General features: G+C 39.6%; 1 protein-coding gene across 2 annotated transcripts in view; it reads left to right on the top strand.

The window, feature by feature from the left end:
* Nucleotides 1-25326, top strand: part of PLA2R1 (phospholipase A2 receptor 1) — a 72581-nt gene that overhangs the window by 40242 nt on the left and 7013 nt on the right. For both annotated transcript variants that reach the window (XM_073305599.1, XM_073305600.1), the window contains exons 11-25: nucleotides 634-803; nucleotides 1679-1881; nucleotides 2224-2369; nucleotides 3431-3515; nucleotides 4261-4393; nucleotides 4870-4905; nucleotides 5766-5923; nucleotides 12348-12412; nucleotides 12811-12914; nucleotides 15453-15595; nucleotides 16901-17018; nucleotides 18184-18314; nucleotides 18915-19059; nucleotides 22875-23113; nucleotides 24112-24280. In XM_073305599.1, the coding sequence (XP_073161700.1) occupies nucleotides 634-803; nucleotides 1679-1881; nucleotides 2224-2369; nucleotides 3431-3515; nucleotides 4261-4393; nucleotides 4870-4905; nucleotides 5766-5923; nucleotides 12348-12412; nucleotides 12811-12914; nucleotides 15453-15595; nucleotides 16901-17018; nucleotides 18184-18314; nucleotides 18915-19059; nucleotides 22875-23113; nucleotides 24112-24280 (2045 nt within the window). The remainder of the gene's footprint in view (nucleotides 1-633; nucleotides 804-1678; nucleotides 1882-2223; nucleotides 2370-3430; nucleotides 3516-4260; nucleotides 4394-4869; nucleotides 4906-5765; nucleotides 5924-12347; nucleotides 12413-12810; nucleotides 12915-15452; nucleotides 15596-16900; nucleotides 17019-18183; nucleotides 18315-18914; nucleotides 19060-22874; nucleotides 23114-24111; nucleotides 24281-25326) is intronic.

The raw sequence follows: 25326 nt of genomic DNA, 5'->3' as shown, positions 1-25326 counted from the left end.
GTTGATAGGTTAAGGCATTTATTTGTATTATGCTGTACCAATAAATGATACTTAGGTAGTAAAAGTAGGATTAAATATACCATTTATTAATTTAAAAGAGCTTACTCACCCACAGAACATCTTCATCTGCAAATGTCAGAGCTATTGGTGTAGTGCCACTAGTTACTCTGTGGAGTCTCCAAATGAAATCCTGAAAAAACACTGTTGTGACAAGTCTTTTCTTCCCCCCTCCCCTCTTCAATATTCTCTCTGTAACTCCCTTTGAACTTCTGCACCACTTCTCCCTCATCATGCATATGAAGAGTCTCATTGTTGAGCTCTGCATTATTTGTAAATAATGCCTTCTGGGTGTTATGTTTTCTTTCCATATATTATACCATAAGCATTGAGGTTATTGCTTTATATGCAAATTAGATAGCTTAAATGATTGTTTTGTATAGCATTTGGACAAATGCGATAATAGCTAAATTCTGCCTGTATTGCACCTATATGACTGAAATGTATTAGGAAGTGTAGATGTCTTTGGATATTTCTCTCTTTTACATTATTCAAAATATTTCATGAGAATTATTCACTGAAATGTGAATTAGGGTATCTTATTCTGACAAGATTTTTATCTTGACCTTTTTAAAGATTTGAACAAGCTTTTATCAACAGTATGATTCGTAGCATGGTGGAAACTGATAACACCTATTTTTGGATAGCCCTACAAGACCTTAACAATACAGGAGAATACTTCTGGCTATCTACAGAGGGGAAGAATCAGCCTGTGAGCTATACAAACTGGAACAAGCATCAGCCAAGTGAGTAATATATTGTAGTGATAAATGGCAACTTCTTATTAAATTCTAATATCTCCCACTATATTCTTGAGCCAGGATTACTTTTGCCCCCCTTTTTACATAGCCATCATCACTTCCTCCCGTCACTCTGCCCAAGATACGTATAGCATTAGGCTCACTTTGGACCAGACTGTAACTTTACAGTCTGCCCTGACGAAGGGATGGCACATAACAGCACCTTCCCATGAGCAACGTACTCCTCACTGTGCACCCAGCCAGGTAATCTGTCCAGCTAGGAAGGTTGGGGATGAAGTTTCAATGAAGTCACACAAATGAGGGTCATTCTTGTGAGTTGCCAGCTTGTGCAGATCAAGGAGTGACTGGTTCACATTCTTTTCCAGGTGCAAGGCACACTCCATTGCTGTCAACCCATTCTCCCAATCAAACCTTGCAAAGTCGGCCCCCTCCCTGCCCATTTGCTCACAGCCAGCTGTATCAGGCAAATAACCTCTACTCCCCACTCCTCTGTGTGACTGAGTAAAGGCTATAACAGTGTAGCTCTTTATTTCCAGTTTCATCCAATCCATGGAGTCTCAGGGTCATGGCACAATCATACGCACTCCAGAATGAGTTCTCAGTGCTATCATATTGTTGATCAAAAAGTAAAATCTACAGTTGTGTGATCATTTAATGGACTGTCCAATAATAGATTTTACCTTTTACCTTTTGTCTCACTAAACATTGAGTTTATTAGGAAAAATGGTTTAAATCTATTTCATTTGATACCTTCGGGCACCTCTTAAAAAGATGCCCATTACTAATTCATAAAACTATGTCCTGGTTGGGCACAGAATGTTTTTTTCTGATGCTGAATACTCTTGTTTTCCTTGCCTTAGGCCATTCTGGAGGGTGTGTTGTTGTTCGCAGAGGGCAGCCTCTTGGTTACTGGGAGGTGAAAAACTGTAGAAGCTTCAAAGCTATGTCACTGTGTAAGCAAAAAATTGAATCATATGAAGAAAATGAGCCTAATTTTGAAGAACCTTTGGATGTATGTTATCCTGGATGGGAATCGGAATCTAATCTGCTCAGCTGCTACAAGGTAAAAAAGGGTTACCTAAATCTCTTGATTTGTGTCAGGTTTTTACCTATTGTTCCTGACAACATTGTTTAAAAGAAAATTCTTCATTTAAACATAAAATTCTAAATTTTCTAAAAGAATACAAGACTCCTTGTTGCACTTGATCTTTTCTTCATTGAACTGGGACTGCAAATTTACCAGTACCATTTTATACAGCATTTCAAAGTTAATGCAAGCCAAGGTAGAGTAAGTGGCAGAAACAGATAAGGGCAAATTGCATTTCCTAAAAAAAAAAAAAATTATATTAGCAACCCAAAATCAGTTTTGTTCTTAAATTTGTGGTGGTACTTATTTTATATGCAGGTATTTCACAATGAGAAAGTCCTGATGAAAAGAACATGGGATGAAGCAGAAGCATTATGCCAAGATCTTGGAGCACATCTTGCCAGCTTTACCCATGTGTATGAAGAGGATTTTTTGAACACATTTTTAAACAAAATGTTTGATCGGTAAACATGTATTTATAAAATTTAATATCACCAAAGATTTTTTTTAAACAAAGAGAACTCTGTGCCTCTACATCCTCATCAACAGTAGCCAATAACTGCCTTAAATCTCCCTCACTGACTGAAGTGAAGTTGAAAATGAATTTGTTCTTCCGAAAGAAGCACAATAGCAAAATTCTAATGTGATTCCTCTTACAGACCGGCTTTATCTGTGCCAGGGCTGGAACAAGTCTCACAATAGTCCACTGTTTTTCATCATGCTCAGACCCTCCATGATAGGGTGGTCTGTTAATCCTAATTATTTTTAAAGGGTCTGTTGCTACTCCCATTGACGTCCGTGGGAGTTTTGCCATTGATTTGAATGGGAGTAAGAGCAGGCCCTAAATTTGGAATCTTTCGATAACAGAATATATCGAAAAAGTATAAGATGTGGTCAGCTGGCATTTTATTGAGCAATGCGTACCCAAAAGATTTTACTCAGTGTTGTCCTAATAATGTTAATGCATGTGATTGTGTCTTTCTGTTGTTGCTAGCTCCCAGCTACTGAAACAGCCTATTAAACCAACTGAATTACTCCTCTATAGTACGTCGCTAGGGGTTGTGCATTTTGATGGTGAAAGTCCTGCTTTCAGTCTCACAGTATGCAGCCACAATTTGCTATATTTTTATGTCAAGACGTGCTCCGTGTGACCCAGGTCCTCATCAATACTAAGTAATCGTTTACTCTGTGAAAAATCATTAAACTCCTTGTAACCACATTAACTTCTCACTAGTGGGACTAGGGGCTTCACCATCTGACCCAATATTTTTTACATTGCCATCTTTAAATAGGTAACTTAGTCTTTTTAATCAGAGAGACAGAAATTATTTTATTTGATGCCAGCAACTCTGCAGAACATTGCTAAGAACCCAGAAAAATACATCACAATTTGATATTTCTAAATTACCAGAATTTGCTCTGGATATGCAGGCTATTTATACATTTTGAAGAGGTTTTTATGAAGCTAGACAAGACAAACATATCAGCGATGTTCTTCAGCTGTTTTCTTTTTTGTCTGTCACAGGGCTGAAGAAAGGCAATTCTGGATTGGATTTAATAAAAGAAACCCCTTGTCTGGAGGAACATGGGAGTGGTCTGATGGAACTCCTGTAAATATTCATATGCTATATATTCTAAGGACCTATGAAATTACATCTGAGCATGAGACCACAGTTTAAAAACAAACCTTCCAAATAGCCAGACAGTGTGACCAGACAAAACACTCACTTCCTTCACACTCATCCACTTCGCTAACCGTAATCTGCTTTTGAATTAACAGATTTAATCACCTTTCTTGTGCCACATTTTAAATGGTGGCAAGTTTTGACTTTGTCACACGCAGTGTGGGAATATTATTTGAAATGCTACATGGCATTCAGAAGTACTAAAGCATTTCAAGGGCATGAAGAGACTCCCAGTAAAACATCTAATCATTAGAATTGTATCCAGAAGCATATTACAGCAAAAGCACACTCTATACTAATGATGAAAATAAGCGCAGAATATAAATGTAAAATGCAAATCATGCAACACTTTGAACACAGAGGAAAAATGACATCAGATGTGGGGAAGCCCCTGTCAAGAATGGCAAAAAGTTACTGTTTAATGCTACTCAGTTAGCTATATGAAAAAGGGTTTGTAAATGAGTAAGGAGTACTGAATAGGGCCCAGGAAGAGAGTAGCTATGGACCCCATTTTAAGAGTTCTTCACCATACTTCAGGTACCCCAGGTTTATTAGTTTTCTAATGGTGCAACGTATGCATTTCAAAACACATTTAATTTTGTATTAAAACTTTTAAACGTCTTATCTGGGAATCTCAGTAAGGGCTTAGGAAAGCATTGGTCTCTTGCAGGTTGTATCTGCATTTTTACAGAATATATATGTTGAAGATGATTCAAGAAATTGTGCTGCATACAAAGTAAATAGAACAATCCTGCCATTGCATTGCAATGGGAAGCGTGAATGGATATGCAAAATATCAAAAGGTAAGAGTTGTTAAGCTATGTTTTAATTTACGTATGCTACTTATAATTTGTCGTTATGTTATAGTGAAGAGACAGGGGAAATGTTTATGGGCCATAGAGTTCTCTTATTCCATGCCAGAACTCTGTGTTGATGTCAATGGGAGTTCTGCTGCATAGAATGAAAGCAGTACTGTAGTACCCTTAGATTGATATTGGTGTTTCATTTGCCGAATGGCCTTCAATGTGCACATTTAGAAATGACCTATACTGATGAGCAGTATGTGGTGATGAATGTTCAGCTGAAAATCTAGAACAAATGCCTTACCTTGTTGCTGAAAAGTGTCATGTTAGTTTTTAAACTATGTGCCCAATATTTATTTTATCCCCTCTTGAATTTTCTACCTGACCAACAAAAGAACTAATATAATTTTTTTTGTTAAATTCTGCTGTATGATTGGTGTTTGAAATATTGTTTCTTAATTATTATTTCTTTACAGGTGTTAAGCCAAAGAGACCACAGTGGTACATAAATGGTATGAAAAAGCACGTTTTAGTTTTCACATCTTGAAAAGCTATTATTTGGAATTGTATATTTAAGCTATGAGTAAAAATAGTTAATAGAAGTTAAACTTCCATTAAGTAGCATTGTAAGAATTATTGATCTCATTGCTTCTATAAGGCCCAATTTTGCCACTCTTAGGGCTGATCTTCACTTGGGGAGATCGACTCTGCTGCAATTGATGCAGCAGGGATTGATTTAGTGGGTCTTCACTAGACCTGCTAAATCGACAGCAGAGCACTCTCCGGTCAACCCCAGTACACCAGCTCTCCGAGAAGAGTAAGGGAAGTCGACCAGTGAGCGTCTCCCATCGACATAGCACAGTGAGGACACTGGGGTAAGTTGACCTAAGCTACGTCGACTCCAGCTACCTTATTCACATAGCTGGACTAGCATAACTTAGGTTGACTTACCCCCATAGTGAAGACAAGCCCTTAGTCATATTGGGAGTACTCAACTAAGATACTACTCAACTAAAGATATCAGAATCTAGCCAAGAGCAGATGGTGTAGGAATATAGTATCCCATGAGACTCATTAAAATCAATGTGCCAAATTCTGCCTTTGCTTATATGCCATGCCGCCCTACTAATGTCATTGGAGTTGCACAGGGTATGATTCAGGACAGAATTTGGCTTAGTATCCCTGTCAGTTTGTAATATATGATAGATCAAAGTTAATGAGAGGTTTTTTTTTATACTGGAATCTTTGTCCTGTGATATATATAGTATATTCAGACATACGTTTTGTTAGTTGCAAAGAATTTTCTATGTAAGAATCCAAAGGAAGTCTTAAACCTTTTACAGCACATTTGAATCTTTTGCTTCAATTTTAGAACCACCATGGTCTTATTATCAAGGAGCAGAATACCTCTTTCATATTAGTGCCTCAGAGTGGACCATCTTTGAGTTCATCTGCGGTTGGCTTCGTGGTGAAATAGTCACAATACTATCCTCTAATGAACAAAAATTTATTCACAGTAGAATAAAACAGGTAACAAGACAAACCTTTGCAAAATTAAATTTCAGTACCAATAACATCCTTTGGAATTTCTGGTTTTCAGTTGCCTTTTATAAAAATTTGAAAGTCATATTATGCTAGAAACAATTCTGCTTATAGTATTACTATTATCTTTACCTCGTGTTTTATCATTATAAAGGACGATCCTGTTTTGTGTGAGTAACTTGGGGGTGCCGGGGGCACAGTGGTAATTGCAGTGGTCTGAGCCAATCAAGAGACAGGTCAGCTTGCTGCATAAGTGTCAAGAAAAACAAAAAACAGCTCCTTACTCCAAAGTTGTGGAAGTGCTTGGGAAGTGGTGAGTTCATGTAAAGGAGCTTCCCATGCTGCATGCACTGCACCTATTCTATCATAAGCTTCTCCTTCTTTGTTCCACTCATCCCTCTGTGTCTGTGCAGGCCTCAGGAGTTGTTGCAGCTTCATTGAATCCAAATTTGCCATCATGATTCCTAGCTCACTCACGGGGGGGGGGGGGGGGGGGGCTATGGATGCAGTTGCATAAGGCCAGATTTGGTCTTATACAGTTGCACAACAATCCTCTCTTGTCATATAGTAAATTGTAGCTGACCTTTGGATAATGATACTGGAGTACATATTGAGGGCTTATCTACATGGTGGGGCAATGCACTCTATGGGGGAGTGACTTCTAAAGTGCATTAGTGTATTTCACATTAATTGATAGAGACTGCTGGTGCTCAGTAAACGTTCTCTGGTATGTTTTAATGTAGTAGTGTTTCAAACAGCACTACTTTATAGTGCACCAGCAGAATTTACGTGGACCAATTAATGTGCAACATTAATGTGGGATGGATATATCTTTCTGCAGCTCAGCATCTCTCTCAGTTCTGGTATGTATGAGCTATTGTCCTCCTGTCTGCAGTTTTGAGGGGCATTTCAATCCTGTAATACAGCCCCTGCTGGTTACATCCCTTACTCTGGATTGCACTCATATCTTCTGTTTCAGAAGTTCAGTGGTGGTTCGCTTTGCTCCCAAGCATTTCTTTTCCAGCTTTAATTTTAATTGTTTTTTGGGAAGTAATGAGCAACCTTTACTCTCCCTTCCTCCTGTTCCCCTGGTTCTCATAGAGAGCAATGTTGTGGTCTCAGTCACAGCTGGATCCAGCACTGCAGTGCTGTCCTACCAGACTTCTCTGCTCCCCTTCAGGCATGTCAGAGCTGCCCAGAACTCACCAGGCTAAATCAGAGTGGTATTTCCATATGTGAGGCAGCATTTATAGGCCCTCCAGAGGGTGAATTATGACCTGCCTGTTCACAGCCAGCCAGTCCTCGCTCTGCCAGGGCACAGGGCCTTAGAGTTGGATTGGCATGTCAGGTTCCCCTGCCCTGAGGAGCTGCGACTCCAGTGCAGAAAAGCCCAATGTGCAGACGCAGAATATGTCAGGGAGAGAATCCAAGGACAAAGGGATGCCAGTCAGCCAGCTCTGTGGGTAAGTCCCAGCACAGACCTGGGCCATAAGGAAAAGGGGCACCATGTCATTCCCACCTTCTCACCCCTACCCCCCTAGAGAATGAAGTGGGTCCTAAGCTCCGTGAGGAAAGAGGCAGTCTCCTACACAGCTCCCCTTCTTCCCAACAGCAAATCCAAGGACTCTAGCAAAGAGATCCCATCTCTCAGGCACGGTGCCACATTTGGGTACACGCTGCAAGACAGTCACTCCAAACAAATCCTGTCCTGATCCAAATTCACAGGTGCTCTCCTGTTTGTGGAAAAATTGGATAGGAGCGTGACAGACGGTGCTTCCAAACCAAAACCATCACTCTCCTCCCCACACAGTCACTATCCTGTCTGCTAGAGGAGTTGGCAACTTCAACAGGAACCTCATTGTGTGTTCCATTTTGACAAGGTGCTGGTAAGGACCCCAGAATCTTTCTTGCCAAAGGTGAACTCATCTTCTCATGTCTCACAGGAGATCATCCATAATTCTGTCCAAAGCCATAGCCTCCTACAGAAAAGCTGTGGGGTGATGTGGATGGTTCATAAAGCACTAAGGATCTATATCAAATGAAATGAATCAACAAGAAGACTGGAATTCTTGTTCAAGTCCTTTCATCCAAAGTGCCAAGGGCTCACTGAAATGTTCCCTGGAGAGATGGATCAGGTTATGCATTATAGAGGCACAGAAGACATCAGGTTCATCTGTTGCTGGTGGAGGCGAGCATCTTTCATGAGGTTTATGACGACGTAATGAGCAGAAAGAATCTATGTTTTCATTGCAGAGATCTACAGGGCAGCAACATGGTTCTCTGTTAACACCTCTATTGGATACTACCAGGTGGACTTTCTATCCTCTTCAGAGGCCTCCTTTGGCCAGAAGGTGCTACATGCCACTTTGGCAATTAATTTGGGGGAGGAGTGTGTGCTTTTCATATCTCATTTGACTTTATTATTCCTCCCTACTTCTGTTCACTGCTTGTTATTTCTCATACATTTCATGGGAAACACTGGGCTGCAGAACGGGCAATTTCATACTCGATATTCCTTTCTGATAGCAGCGTCTTCTTCAAGTCTACCCTCCCTGGATGGCTTCTTCGCCAAGGAGCGAAATTTAATTTTTATATCTACAATTTGTAGTCCTGTTAGCCTCCTATACATGGTTTACTGGTTGGCATTGGAGCTATTGTTGTTAATCATATTCTATGAGGCTTTTATACAGCTTGGAATGAATCATGTGGTGGCAAGCTGGAGAAGGAGACCTGACCAGCTGGGGCTGTTCTAGCAGTGTTGAACTGCTCCCAGAAACTGCAGCCAGCAGGGCAATAGCTCGAATGTATAAGAATTGTGGGAGATGCTGCTAGCAGACAGGAAATGATCAGGTAAGAAATTTCCCATACCTGAATGCTTTGAAGTCCTCTTCTTAAACATACATCTCTAAAGAGGTAATTGAAGGGCTGTAGTTACTCCTCAGCAGTGCTGAGCAGGAATCAGTAATGCACAAGCTTCCCACTCACTAAGCAAATCCAGAGCTGCCTGCTTTAGACCTTACACAACAGATCAACTTTTCCTCTGAATAGGCCAGTCCAGGGTGTCACTCTCAACTTCCATTCTTTAGAATGCTGCATATGATTTCTTCTGGATTAGAGCCCTTTGTTACTAAGGTCATTTGTATGAAAACAGGATTTTTGCATTTAAATTATCATAATTCTCATTTGTATATGAAATCAGAATCTCCATAGCAATCATTGTGATGTAATAAGCAGATTATTATGATTTTAAATGGAGGAAATAGCTGCAGAAACAGATGAATTCCCAAGAAACAAAGAGCCTGTTTTCATTTAAATGTCCTTAGTAATAAAGAATGAAGGAAGAAAAATAAAAAAACCCACATAATTTAATAGCTATGATTCTGGTGCCTTAATCAGAGCAATACTACACTCTGCAGCACTAATTTAAAAGATCACCTACTACTTCTGAGCCAAAAAGATATCAATCTGTAATTGTTTACTGTCTACTTTTACTTTCAGTGTGTAAAGTCCTCTCTGCTTTTACCTTAAAAAGTAAAATAAAAACCTAAGCAGATTGTTTCTTAATACAATATAATTTTTTAAGCTTTCAATGACTTATGAGTCTGTTTTCATCTGTAGTAGACGGTGAGAATTTTCATGCAAAATATATTGAAAATGGATTTAAACAGGGATAGGTTATAGTGAAAGAACATCTTATCCTTGTATACGTTGTACAGCAGATGCTTCAATCACCAGGTCTATTGCTTCATATTATAGTTTATGCTCTGTTGAGATTATAACTTGCTTTTACTTAAAATATATATTTTGTTCATGAAGTATATATAACACTTACAAAATATTTTTCTGACTTAAAATCATTTTTAAAATGGTAAATCAAAATGATTATATGAAGATGCATTTATTTAACCATTTTTAAAAATAACATTTTTTCATTTTAAAAACAAATAGTGGATATTTATTAATGGTTTGTCAAAAGAATAAGACAAGTTTTAAAGTCACGTTGCGTGTAATACTGACTTTGCCAGTATATCCTTCAAGGATCTAGAAAAAAGAGGATTTGCAATTTTGTGTTTACAAAAAAAAAGGCAGATTCTGCTCTCAACTGTAATTAAATTATTCATGTAAATTTAACATATATAATCTAGAGTAACTCAACTTAATTCACTGGTTTTATGTCAGATTATGAGCATGATCCCATGTGGTATTGAGTGCCCTCAGTTCATATTTACTTCAGTTAGAAGTCAAGATTGCTCAGCATCTCACAGGCGGCACTCAGCAACTTGGAGGATTGGGTACTATTTGCCAATCAGGCCGTGTCTGCACTGGGGAAACATGAAACTGTTAAAACCAGCTGGAGCTGCAGTGTGGACAAGACTCCAGGCAGCAGAACTATTCCTGTAACAGGTTTAGTTAAACCTCAGTTATAAAAACAGTTCTGGCCATCAGAGTCTTGTCTACACTGAGCTCCAGCTAGTTTTAAAGCCTCGTATAGCCAAGTGTTCTTGAGCTATAGTAGCTTCTACATGAAACATTGGACTTTATCCTGTTCTCTTCAAAGTCATTCGGAAGTTTTACCATTGACTTCAGTGGTAGTTGCTCCGGCTATCATTAAAGTTGTAAAACGTTTGAATGGAATGAATGTGGTCCTTTCACTGATCACAATCAGGCATGAGAAACTTTTTTTGAAGGTATTTCAAGATGTGGCAAGGAGAATTGAAACTCCATGCCTCAGCACATCCCTGAAGCTACACAGCCTGGGCTGAATGTTAGTTAAAATTTTTCCATATTTAGCAAATCACAAGACTGATCTCATGCCTTAATCTCCTTCTCTCATCAGGAGTTTCTATATTTTTTTTTAAATGGGCCAAATTCTGCTCTCATTTCTGATGATAGCAATCCTAGTAAAATCAATAACTGAGAGCAGAATTTGGCCAAAATGTATTATGGCCAACTGCTCTACTACTGACTGTATGGACTGAAAATCTTTATCGGAAAACTAATTACTTCTCATTGACACCAACTGCTTTTTCAATATTGTGCACATTTAAAACCAATTGTTTCCTTTGTTAGCTGTCTCACAGAGAGGCCAAGGATTAAATGTCTATAAATAAGGCTGCTTGTCAGTCATGGAGGTCACTGATGCCGTGACTTTCCGTGACCTCCGCTCTGTGTCTTTTTCAGCTGCCAGTGCAGCTGGCTCGGGCTGTCCGAACACTCAGGCAGTCCCTGGACCGCGAGCAGCAGCAGTTTGAGTGTGGGAGGGGGCTCAGGATTGGGTCAGGGAGTTGGGGTACGGGGTGGCATTTACCTGGTGGGGGAAGCTCCCTGGAAGCAGCTGGCATGATCCTGCAGCTCCTAACCTAGATGGAGGGGACAGGGGGCTCTGTGCTCTGCCCCTGCTTGCAGGCATCGCCCCCCATAGCTCCCATTGGCTGCGGGTCCTGGCCATTGGGAGCTGCGGAGCCGGAGCTCATGGTGGGGACAGCGCACAGAGCCCCCCTGGCCTTTCCTCTCCCAAGGAGCTGCAGGGACATGCAGAGCCAGGTAGGGAGCCTGCCAGCCCCACCAACCCCCCTCCCCAGCTCCAGCAGGGGTCCTGGGCCACACACACCCGTGTACCCGCAGCGCCCCCAGAACGCCCCCAAACCAAGTTTTAGTTAGGAATATGTAGTACAAGTCATGGACAGGTCACGGGCTGTGAATTTTTGTTTATTGCCTGTGACCTGTCCATGACTTTTACTAAAAATACCTGTGACTAAAATGTAGCCGTATCTATAAACACTCAACAATCATTTCACCCCAGAAGTGGTCCCCACCCACAGTTCAGGGGAGAGACATGTTGGGAGGGCAGTGAGTAGAAGCTTACATTGTTGCTGTCTGTATTGTATCTGTTCTCTGGATTAAAAGGAACACCTCACTCGCTCTGAAATCTGTAACGTAGAGCTGTAATAAGAAAGCCGTTAAAAATGTGCCGTAACCAATTTACAAACTGTAATGACTGTTTACCATTATTTTAATTCTAAAAGAATTCTAAAAGGCAATGTTTGCATTTTATAAGTTAAATAAATTACCGGATTTTTTTTTAAATATCTTAAATGAACAAAACAAGTTCAGGTTCAGACCTGTGTAGCAATTTTCAGGCCACAGCAAAGTTTTACAGACAAGCTATAAATCCTAAAATTGGCAACGTGTCCTCTGTAAATTGCAAACTCAGGGCCAAATCTTGCTGTCTTTGCATGAATAGTATCACTGAAGCCAATGGGCCTACTCACATAAATTAAGGCAAGCAGAATTTGGACTTGCTGTTGCTCCCGTTGACCTTGGTGAGAGCAGGACTGGGTCTTAGGTGTTTGTTTATGCTTTACTAGGAGAACTATATGTAATTAAACACCGGTAAAAAAAATTCTTACAGCTATCAAAAAGTGACATACGCTGGTGGATTGGATTGCACTCTGAAGTATCTAGTGATGGATTTCGGTAAGAATGTACTTAAGTGTGTGCTTGGAATTTTTGTTTTGTTTTGTCTTTTATTTTATTTTTATTTTTAATGGAAAGATCTTGTTTACAAGTTGCCCTTCAGTTTGTCAAAACAAAACTGTGTTTTATGACTGCATAGGGTGTCAAGGATCCACTTAGGTTATCGGGAGTAGGCTGTAATTCAGAATTTATTACTGTTTTTTCTCATTTTAACAGTATTTCTACTGAAAGGGCTATAATGGATATAACACAACAATGTGAATAGGGTTTTTTTTGTGAGCTAATTAAGGGGCATTTTCTATCCCCTGTCTGTTTGGTGGCATTTATTAATGTAGTGGCAATTTGAGGGGTGGGAAAAAAGAAGAGAACGTCACTAAATGTTTAATGTTTCTATGCAGGTGGAGAGATGGGTCACCATTAGTATATGAGAACTGGAATGAAGGAAGAGAAAGATCTGCGCGCACACAAGGCGAAAGATGTGGCTTCATTTCATCACAGACAGGTCAATATTACATTTCCCTTTGTTGCATTAATACGAAACTAATCATTTTACGGGCCTGAAGGGGTTATTGCACATTTTATTACTAAATTAGATTGAGGTTTATATTTCTCTAGAACGTGCAAAATAACCCACAATCTATTTTTTTTTTCCCAGTAAGTGGACGCTAGACAATGACACTCTTATTTGGAACAAAGTAATAGCAAAAAAATCTGAAAATATTCTCAGAGACTGACTCAAAGCATCAAAAACAAATATTAAAAGTTCCAAATTTTTAATATCAAAATTATAAATAATCCACTCATACAATGAATCTTCAGTGCATATTAGAAATTTTTCTTTCACAGCAGTAAAGCTAATGCACTGCCAGTTTTCAGCCAGTTGTTCATCCCAAATGAGCTGGATTGATTTAGTAATGGTTTTTAATACTTTTGTAAACTGTATTTATGCCAACCCAAAACTTTACTAACTCAGTGCTCTAGCTTGGTTTTGGTTCTTTAGCCAATTTGCTTAAGGATTGTTGGTACAATGTTTTGTTATTCCCTTGTCAAGCTCCTTACATCATTAGCTGGATCTATATTTTTGCTACTGTAATCAAAATTATAGTGTTGCCAACTCACAATTTGGTCATGAAACTTGTGATATTGGGTGTTTTTCTTAAAGTCCCAGCTCCTGATGTCATTTGGTAACTTAAGAGTCTCAGCTTTTGGGTTTTTTTATTAAATTAAATTAGATTTCTAGCCCCTGTGGCAGTGGAGAAAAGCTAAAAAATGTAACTAGGTGCACCCTAGGCTCAAAAAGCAGAAGTCAAATTTTAAAAAGAACCTAAAATGTATTATTTTTAATGACCTCATGATTTTTTGGGACCTTACTTATAATTTTTGAATGCTTGGGTTTGGCAATACTGTAAGATCCCAGGTGTCAACCAAAAGGATGTTTGCTGTTTGTCAGAATAGATTCAGTGTTGAGAGCAGGCTGAGTGGCGAAGTTGTGTAGTTTTGTTACCTTGTAAGAAGCAGTCTTTTGAAGTGACAATGATGGCAACCAAAGGTGAAATATGTAGGCAAGTGGTGTTACTATTTATCAGAGGGGCACATGGATTGCATCAACTATGGTAGTATCCACTGCTGCATCATGGAGTAACCAAGGCACTGCTGTGTTTTGAGAGAGAGCATGGCTGTCCTCAGGGCCAAAAGTGAAGATGTTTAGTAGAGCTTACAAGAAAGAGAACAGATGAAATCAGACAAAATGGGACTCTTAGCGTGAGTTTGAAATGAGACCCTGTGATTATTTACTCTTTTGTATTTTCTAGTATGGGTCATCACAGTCTACCAACACAATCAGGAAGATTTTAGAGCATAGTAGCAGAATTGAGCTGGTGCTCCACTCCTGCTACTCCCCAAGGAGCTGCTGATGCTGAGCACCTCTGAGCATCAGCCCCTCTATGTTGTATAATTTTCAGCAATAAATTGCCACTAGAGGGTTGCACACTTCATTGCTCATGTAATTCAAGTTGTGTGTTATCCAGCTTAAGTGTAAATGTAGGTGAGGGTGAAGGGGCCTGGCCAGAGAGTCATCAAGGAGCTTGTGGAGGGGGGAGGGGCATCGCAGGGGGGTGAAAGGGGCAATTTGCTTGCCTGGAGGTGGGGGCTGGCTGGCCAGATTGGCAGGGGGACGAAGGGCAAGAGGCCCAGCTTGGGGAACAGCTCAACCTACATAAGCAAGGAAATGTGTAGCCCTCAAGTAAGCTTATGTCTATGATATTTGTAGGCGGCAGCAGAGGGCGACAGAGAGCTTCCTCTACCTCCAGCACCAAATGGGAAGTCTGTGGGTTGAATTTTAGTGAAAATCAAACTTTTCTGGTTTTCCAATTTTGAAATTTGGGAATTGAACAGATGCAGTTTTCAAAAGTTGTTGTGTCATACAGATTTGAGCTGGTTAAAAAATTTCCATTGACAGTTTTGTTGAAATTGAAATGGTTAGCGGAAACATGTATATTCTGACAAAATTTTTCAACAGAAATAAGTCTAAATGTTTCACTTCAATAGTGCTGAAATATTTTTGTTTTGATTCCTTTTGTTTAGATGTTCATATTATATTAAAATATTTAAATAGTATATTTAATATTTATTGTAATATAATATAAAAACTAAATTAATTTAAATGATAGAAACAAAACACTTCAGCTCTATCGAAATAAAATATTTCAATGGTCCAAATCAGTTATTTTCTGAATTTTCATTTCACGGCAAATCTCAAAATTTCAGCTTTTTGTTCCAATTCAGAATGAAAACAAAATTGAAAAGGTCAGTATTTCCAGCGGAATGTAAATTCCAGTTCTTGGCCACCTCTAATATAGAAAGACATACAGAGAAATACCACTGAATTGAATGTAGGGCCTTGTGTCATTTGGTCAATAACTTTATAGCAATATTAACAATAACATCTGAGAAACAGTAATTTTTAGTCATCAAATCGATGTACATAGCAGCTTTTCTAACATGAATGTATTAACATAATTTCTATAATTATTTTTCACAGGACTCTGGGGTGATGAAAACTGTACCATTTCTCTTCCCTCTATTTGTAAGCGTAAAACTGTATGGACAATAGAGAGAAAAATTCTAAAAGACCAGAACCATCAAGGAATATGTCCCAAAGGATGGCTATACTTTGGATTCAAGGTTAAAAAAAATTATTTTTGTTTCTTCAAAACCCATACAAATTTATGATAGTGAGTGGACTATTTAAGGATATTACAGATTATTGAAGATATTGTTTTCCCTTTTGACAACAGGCTTTTTAGGCATATAAATATAGGCCCCAATTCTGCAAATGCTTATGCTGACCAGTACTTCTATACACAAGTGGTCCCATTTAAGTTATAGAATGTTTTGACTTTGTTGAGTAAAATGTGTGTGAAGTTACTCGTGTTTTTGTGTCACGTATGTTCAGTGTTCCATACCCCGTGGCCCAATTAAGACACGTGCACTAAGAAGGCTTTTATTGTCTAGGAATGTGATTTCAATATGACAAGAAGGCTGTGCTAAATGGAGCCTTGCATTTTTTCCTTCAGAAATTGTCACATTCCAATACATGTTGTTACAATAATGTTCAGAAAAGATTGTAAACCTACGTGTATTCACACACTAGAGTTGCAGTGGTAAAATTTTCTTTTGGTTTATATTAAACCTGTGGATTCTGTAACCCAGGGACAGACAGGTAGCCAGACTCATCCCTGATTAAACTCCATTGGCTTCAGGGATAATTTTGGCCCAAGGAACATTTCACCTTTAAACTGTTTTGAATCCATCCCTGATCAGTTGTGACTGAAAATTAATACCAAGAATGTAGAAGAGATGTGTTTATGTAAATAAATGTTTACTTTTCAGTGGCCTGTTTGAATTGATTTGATGGCTTCCGCCCAATTCCTGGCGGGCAGATGTCCACATCACAATATTCATGACGCAGCTGATCTTGATTTTTCACTCTTGTGGACAGTCTTGGCAGAGAGGCCCTAGGCATGGCTACACTGGAAACTTCAAAGCACTGTTCCGGAACGCTCCTGTGGCAGCGCTTTGAAGTGCGAGGGTGGTCGCGCACCAGCGCTCCTGGTAATCCACCTCCACGAAGGGATTAGCGCTCGGAGCCTGTCTACACTAGCGCTTTAAAGCGCTCAGACTTGCTGCGCTCAGGGGGGTGATTTTTCACCCCCCTGAGCCAGCAAGTTAGAGTGCTATAAAATGTAAGTGTAGACAACCCCTTAGAAACTGAAAGAGCATGGGCACTGCCCTGCTCTGTCTCCCTTTGAAACGATTGTCATTCTTGCTTAGGGTTCAAACACAATGGCAGGCCATTGCCCTTGTTGTACCTATTCTGTGGGTAATCAGAAGACTATAGTCTTCAGGGCTGTCAATACAGTACCTTTAACAATCACCAAACACATTTTAAAATGTAAAAAATAAAACATTTTTTTCTTTTGGGAATAGTGTTTTTTGATACAAATTCCAAAGGATCCAGACCATCTGACGAACTGGTACTCTGCCCAGACTTTCTGCAGTGAACAGGATGGGTCACTTGCTTCTATTGAAAATGAAGTAGAACAAGGTAATACTGTATTGCATTATAATAACAATGACATTTTATTTGTTTTATTAAGAAGTAAAGCATAATCTTAATTACAGGACTGGGAATTAAGAACACTCACATTCCAAACCTGGCTGTGCTACTAACTCTCTCAAAAAGAAAAGGAGTACTTGTGGCACCTTAGAGACTAACCAATTTATTTGAGCATGAGCTTTCGTGAGCTACAGCTCTCACGAAAGCTCATGCTCAAATAAATTGGTTAGTCTCTAAGGTGCCACAAGTACTCCTTTTCTTTTTGCAAAGACAGACTAACACGGCTGTTACTCTGATAACTCTCTCAAGTGACTTTGAACAATCTCTTTAAAATCTCTTTTCCTCAGTTTCTCAAACTATGAAACGGGGATAATATTTCCTTGTGTTCCTCAAAAGTGTATTTTGAGGATTAGTTATCGTTTGCACAACACTTTGTGCATACATACAAAGGTGATACATGAATTAGAAATGCCAAAGGTAGAGGGGTACATTTTTAAAGATTGCTTTATAAAATTCCTATATTAGAAATACATTATAATATTGTAAAATCTACCTAATTAAAAATAACGGTGGTAATGATGAAAAACTAGTATCCTCGTTACATGAATACAGTGCATTGGGTCTTATCTACACTATATTAGATTGGCTTTTTATACACTGACCAGTCCAAACTGGAGTCTAAGAAACACCTGTATGCTTGGCACTTTTTATATTCCCTGTTCAAAAAAGTCCCAAGTTAAAATTTGTCATGTGTGTAAAATTTTTTTTAGTTGAACTAAAAATCTAGCCTTCATGCTTTACGTTACACAGTCTAATTTTTAACTACAGTGGAGAAATGCATTTTCAGTGAAACAGTCACATCAAAAAACTAAAATTGTTCCAAACTGCTATGGGAACCTCTTCAACCTTAATTAGGTAATGGTCTAGATCCTGACCCCACTGAAGTCAATCAGTACCAGTAAATTTAAAATTACATGGAAATGAAATGCTGCTAATGCTCTTTCCTTCTAATAAGGACAATACCTATGAAATGGCATTGGCTGCTAATTAAGTTTTTCCTTTGTTTTAATGTGCTAATTGTGGCTATAAAGAGAGAGTTGCCCAAATGGCTTACAATAACTTATGTGTTAAAATTCATTCTTTCTTTTTGCAGCTTTTATAACAATGAATCTATTTGGACAGAAGACTAGTGTTTGGATAGGTCTTCAGAGTGATGATTATGGAAAATGGGTGAATGAACATCCGAAGGTATATTCCAATTGGTTTCCAGTTGAAGTAGTTCATGTAAGTTTTATGAAATGCGTTTCGTGGGGAGGTATTGTTTTGTACATAATAATCAGTGATTTTTTTTAAAAGGATAGGGCCTAATAGGGCCTCAACATGGGCTTACTTTTGCACGTCCTAATAATGGAGGGAACAGTTTCATGGGTCCAATTAAATGTGGTCAAAAATGATCCTCTGTAGACATCTAGCCGTTTGATTTACACCTTCAGTTGGGTAGACACACATATCCCATCATTTACTCCTATAGCTCTTTACAAGCACAAAATTTGGGGCATAACAAGTGGTAAACAGTTTTTAAAATCTGCTCCAGAGAGCAAAATTATCATGAAGTGTACTGTGCAGTGTATTGCTTTATGCATAGAGAAATATTTAGTTAGTTCTGATTTCACATTCTTTCAACTGAATTATGCAAAATTTTCATTATGATGTTTCAATTTTTAATTATGATGATGTACATTAGAATGTTCATGTTTAGTGACTGTCAGCTGGTTAATCTTCTGCATGCTTTTTCTTGTAATGATTTTTATTTTAATCAGTTAAGACTTATTTATTAGTTTTTAGGCAGTGTTCATTCATTATCATGATACATGTTTATTACAGGGTCAGAGGTATAACAGTGCTAATATCCAAGAACAAGTTCCGTTGTGTACCTTGGTATCAAATAACCCTAATTTTCATTTTACGGGAAAATGGTACTTAGAAAGCTGTCAGAAAAATTATGGTTTTATCTGCCAAAAGACTCAAGGTAAGGATTTGTTTCTGTTTTACTCTCACTCTCAGCCCTCTCCATTGTTAATTAACTTGCTCACGTTCTTCTCTCTCATCTGTGGTATGTTGTATACATTCTTTATAAACCGTGGAATGTAAATTACCTCTTACACGGCTTCATGTCAACAGCCTAAAACTACAAATTATCTGTAATATTTTGGACAAATCAACATTGCTACATGATCAATACCAAGAGTATTATCTTTGTTTTTTTCTTCTGGCTATACATTGCATATCTTAGATCATGGAGGGGAGCAGGTATTTGGGGTGATGCATAACTTGGAGTAATGATATAAAATTTAGACTAACCATCAGAAAAAACTACTGACAATGAGATTCAGTATGCGACCTGTAAAACTGGATTATAGAAAACTTCAGGAAAAAGTACTGTAGAGAACAGTCCACACAGAGAGGAAGATAGACTAGAAGACCTAATATAGTTGGGCTTTTTCCATAGATTACAAGGCCAGCAGGGACCATTGTAGTCTTCTAGTCTGACCTTCTGTATAATGCAGGCAAAATAATTCCTAGAGCATATCTTTTAGAAAAACATCCCATCTTGATTTAAAAATTGGCAGTGGTGGAGAATCCACCACAACCCGTGGTAAATTGTTCCTGTGGTTAATTATTCGCTGTTAAGGTTCTGCATCTTATTTCCAGTCTGAAGTTGTCTAGCTTCGACTTCCAGCTATTAGATCATGTTGTACCTTTCTCTGCTAGACTGAAGACCCCACTACTAAATATTTGTTCCTCATGTAGGTATTTATAGATTCTAATCAAGTTGCCCCTTAACTGTCTCTTTGTTAAGCTAAATAGATTGAGTTCCTTGAGTAAATCACTATCTATAAAGCATGTTGTCTAAGCCTTTAATCATTCTTGTGGCTCTTTAAATCCACTCCAATTTAGCAACATTCTTCTTGAATTGAGGAACTGGATGCAGTTTTCCAGCAGCAGTCACACCAGTGCCAAATCCAGAGGTAAAATTACCTCTCTGCTCCTACTTGGGATTCTCATTTATGCATCCAAGGATCGCATTAGCCCTTTTGGCCACAGTGTTGTACTGAGAGCTCATGTTCAGGTGATTATCGTCCCTGAACCCCAAATCTTTTTCGGAGTTACAGCTTTCCAGAAGAGATTCCCCCATTGTGTAAGTTATGCCCTATATACTTTGTTCCTAGATGTATATGTTTACATTTAGCCATATTAAAATACACATTGTTTGCTTGCACCCAGCTTACCAAGAGATCCAGATCACTCTGTATCAGTGACCTGCCCTCTTCATTATTCAATACTTCCTCAATTTTTGTGTCATCTGCAAATTTTATCAGTGATGATTTTTGTTTTCTTCCAGGTCATTAATAAAAATGTTAAATACCATAGGGCCTAGAACGATCCCTTTGGGACCCCATTAGAAACACTCCCGTTTGATTCCCCATTTACAATTACTTTTTGAGACCTATCATTTAGCCAGCTTTTAATCCATTTAATATGTTCCATGTTAATTTTATTATAGAGACAAGGTGGCTGAGATAATATCTTTTATTGAACCAACTTCTCTTGGTGAAAGAGACAAACTTTAAGGCTACACATAGCTTTTCCTCTTGGGATGGGTCATTTAGTTCTTTGTTCAGAGCTTCGATTGTAGAAAAGTTACTCCAGAGGGAAGAAGCAGGAATGAAGACAAAATGGAGATGATGCAGCTGCCCTTTATATTGTTTTGCCATGAGGCTTGTACTTCCTTTTTCCCAAACACAAGGTGCCCAGCACATGGTATGGAAAAGCCTTAGAATCCTGTCCATCAGGATACCAAATGCCTTGCTGACTCATAAGGTATATTCACTGGTTCCTTTCAATGGGTTCATTGTACAGTTAATGACCCTTGATGGGCCATCAAACAGGCTAGGCACTGATGATGCTAATCTGCCTGGGGATGTCACACAGAAACACAGCATATTAATGACAGGTTTCAGAGTAGCAGCCGTGTTAGTCTGTATCCGCAAAAAGAAAAGGAGTACTTGTGGCACCTTAGAGACTAACAGATTTATCTGAGCATAAGCCTTCGTGAGCCACAGCCCACTTCATTGGATGCATGCAGCGGAAAACACAGCGGGGAGATTTTATATCCAATGAAGTGGGCTGTGGCTCACTAGGGCTTATGTTCAAACAAATTTGTTAGTCTCTAAGGTGCCACAAGTACTCCTTTTCTTTCTGTTTTGCTTGTAAGTCTTCCTGTATACCTGTATGCTGGCAAGTGGGTAATGAAGTCTTACAGTGACATGTGATCATGTCACCTGAACTGGAATCCATCTTTAACCTGGTGCTTTTCCATTGAGAAGGAGGGGTGGGAACCCAGAGGGACAAAGGATTCCCGCCTTATGCAAAAGATATATAAGTGGGTGGAACAGAACAAAGGGGGCAGTCATCATGAGAAATCCTCTAGCTATCACCTGAGCTGGAACAAGGACTGTACCAGGGGAAAGGATTGTGCCCTTACTAGGACGGCATCCAGTCTGTGAAAGAAACTTATTGAAACATCTCTGAGGGTGAGATTTTATCTGTATTCAGTTTTATTACTGTACTAGACTTAGACTTGCATGTTTTATTTTATTTTGCTTGGTAATTCACTTTGTTCTGCCTGTTACTACTTGGAACCACTTAAATCCTACTTTCTATATTTAATAAAATCACTTTTTACTTATTAATTAACCCAGAGTATGTATTAATACCGGGGGGTTGGGGGGGGCAAAGAGCTGTGCATCTCTCTCTATCAGTGTTATAGAGGGTGAACAATTTATGAGTTTACCCTGTAGAAGCTTTATACCGGGTAAAACGGATTTATTTGGGGTTTGGACCCCATTGGGAGTTGAGTATCTGAGTGTTAAAGACAGGAACACTTCTTAAGCTGCGTTCAGTTAAGTCTGCAGCTTTGGGGCACGTGGTTCAGACCCTGGGTCTGTGCTGGAGCAGACTGGCATGTCTGGCTTAACAAGACAGGGTGCTGGAGTCCTAAGCTGGCAGGGAAAGCAGGGGCAGAAGTAGTCTTGGCACATCAGTTGGCAGCCCCAGGGGGGTTCTGTGATCCAACCCGTCACATTAGCATTAGCTCTTTACAGCTAATTTCTGAAGGCATCCCTTAGTCTTTGTACTATTTAGATTAATCTTTGACTCTGAGATTGTTCATGCACAATTTTCTCTCCTTGAAAAGACCTCACAGTTGGATATGTACATTACTCACTCTGCAAAATATGTATTTTTTACAATTCAAAACCAGGCTTTTATTAGCATGATAAGCAGATAAGTAAACCTTTGGATTACTGCAGCTCCTCAGTCCAGTGGGAGATCAAGGAGATCCCATTAAACAGGTGTGTAATGAGACCCTCTAAGGTTACACTCAAAAGCATCACTGAGCTGGTGCATACTTTATGGGTACTTACCCTGGGATTGAGGCCCACTGGCATTAGTTCCCATTTGAATTCTTGTTGAAATTCAAAGTTTGAGAGTTGATAGAAAGCCTTCCTCTCTGTGTACTGAATCCATTCATTTTCCACACAAATTCAATCTTTGGCCTTGCTGTGATTTCAAACAAGAGTCGTGTGTATGTTTGTTTGTTGTGTTGACATGGTCTCAGGGATGCTTCTAGAAGAACTAACAGATTTGGGATTTTTACATTTGTTTTCAAGGATAGTCATTCGGCTTTGAGAACTGTTAATTTATTAAATATTGTCTGTTAAAGGAAAATGTTTGATACTAAAAATACTGGATATTTTGTCTTTTTCTTTCTGTTTGTCGCAGATACGTCCAGACATGCCATAGATGCATCTGAGATGTATCCAGTACCAGATACTTTAGAATATGGAAACAGAACGTATAAACTAATACATGGGAATATGACTTGGTTTGCTGCTTTAAAAACCTGCATGGCAAATGGAACTGAATTGGTCAGCGTTACGGACCATTATCACCAAGCCTTCCTCACGGTCATTGTAAACAGACTAGGATATGCCCACTGGATTGGACTATCTACCTCAGATGTACGTAATGGAGTCTGTGCATATGAATATGATACTGTAGATTAGTTTGTATAGTAACAAGGTAACAAGCTATAAAAAAAAGAAAAAAAAAAAAGGAAATGTGTATTCACTTGAAATTGGTGCATTTGTAAATAGAGATGAGCTTGCAGCAAAAACCTCAAGCTGAATACCCCTGTACTTGGGAGAAGTTCGGATCCTGAAGCAAAACTCAAGTATATGGCTTGGGCTTATCTCTAGTTGTAACACAACATACAAGTAAATTGTAATCCGTGTGGTGTCAGCACTGCAGGATGTGATGCTGGTGTGATGCTAGAGTCCCAGCACTGAAAAGGAGTTTAAAGGCAGAGAGAAGAACACTCACAGGCGAAAAGCCTTTTCTAAGCTGACCACTGAAGTGGCTTTGGCTTCAATCTTGGTATACTTATGCTCCAGATAACTACTTTATTCATGGTCAGCTGCCACAGTGGTTCAGTTAGTACAGTAAAAGCTTTTTTATCCAGCATGTTGGGGGAATGGGGGGTACTGGTAAGTGAAAAATTCCGGTTAACCAAGAGGGAGGGAGTTGGGTTGCAGGGCTGGGAGTTGGGGCACAGGATCTGGGAGGGAGTTTGGATATGGGAGGGTGCTTGGGGTAGGGGGTTGGGGAGTGGGAGAGGTTTCAGGGTCCTAGATCTGGAGGGTGCTCACCTCAGTGGCTCCCCACAAGCGGCAACCTGTCCCTGTTGTTTCTAGGTGGAGGCGCAGGTAGGCAGCTCTGTGTGCTGCCCCTGCCCTGAGTGCTGGCTCCGCAGCTCCCATTGGCCAGGAACTGTAGTAGAAAGGATCTTGCAGAATTACATAGTAATGGTCCTTGGGAATGTGTCTGCATCATTTAGTTAGGGCCCTGCCTTGGAGGAGGAAAAGCCAGATTTGCCAGCCCATGGAAAGGATATCAAAGAAGAAGCCACTTATGTGACAGTAACACATAAAGAGAAATAATCCTGAATTTATTTTGGCAGAATGGGCTTAACTTTGAGTGGTCAGATGGTACCAAGTCTTTGTTTACCTTTTGGGGAGACGAGGAGTCACAGTCACTGGGCAGCTGTGTTTATATTGATATTAATGGGCAGTGGAAAAGTGCTACCTGTGAAAGACTTCTACAAGGAGCAGTTTGCCATGTGCCAACTGGTAAGTCATGGGTTAGTTTTATATTAAATCTCAAGAAATTTAGTTTTACACATTGTCTATGGAAGAATGTGAACAGAAGTATGTTGGTTCACAGTTGACTACTGATTATTATAAAATATATAAGTATTTAGGGCTAGATTCACAAAAGGACGTAAACTGCTTTAGGAGTACTTGTGGCACCTTAGAGACTAACCAATTTATTTGAGCATAAGCTTTCGTGAGCTACAGCTCACTTCATCGGAGTGCCACAAGGTGCCATAAGTACTCCTTTTCTTTTTGCAAATACAGACTAACACGGCTGTTACCCTGAAAACTGCTTTAGGTGACTAAATCCCAGAATCAGGCCCTACTGGGATTCACAAACTCCTGCTCAGGTGCCACCAAACTCACTGGGTGCTTAAATTACTGCAGTAAAAGTTCCCTAGGCACCTACTCTTCTGTCTCTATGCATGTGCATGACACCCCATGTCAGATGTCCCAGATGCCTAAGCCCCAGAGTCATGCACTAACTGGAGGAAGATAGGAGTTCCTCTGCATAACTTACCTGAAGGCCTGATCTAGTCAACGTGCTCAGAGCTTATCTATCGGATTAAGCCGCCGTAGGCCAGCTCACACAAAGTGAGCAGCACTGCTGTAGACCATTGGGATGTGGGAGACCCCTGAGGAGGAGAAGGGATGTGAACAGCAATCTCCTGTCTTTTGGGAGCTTGTTCTGAGCATTAAGCTATTGAATATTCTGATGTGATGTTCCCAGTCTCTCCTGTTGAAGCTGTTCCATTGTGGCTCAAGGGGACGGGGTCATGGGCCTCCTACCTCCCAAGTGAGTGCTCTAACTACCAGGCCACAGAGTCATTCTCATACTCACGATCTCTCTGGCCCCATGACTGAGAATCTGAAGCAGGTGGAGGCACCTCCCTGCAGCCCACACTTAGACCCCTAACTCCATTAGAGGGGCAGGCCTTAGCACACCTTGGCATCCATTGGCTTGCTGAGATGAGTAGCCACCTAGTATGTTGGCTTTTGTGAATCCCATTCTTAGGTGCCAG

Source organism: Lepidochelys kempii, chromosome 11 (assembly GCF_965140285.1).
Source record: "Lepidochelys kempii isolate rLepKem1 chromosome 11, rLepKem1.hap1, whole genome shotgun sequence".
Lineage (NCBI taxonomy): Eukaryota > Metazoa > Chordata > Testudines > Cheloniidae > Lepidochelys > Lepidochelys kempii.
Note: the sequence above shows the minus strand (reverse complement) of the source record. Positions and strands in the feature narration are given on the sequence as shown.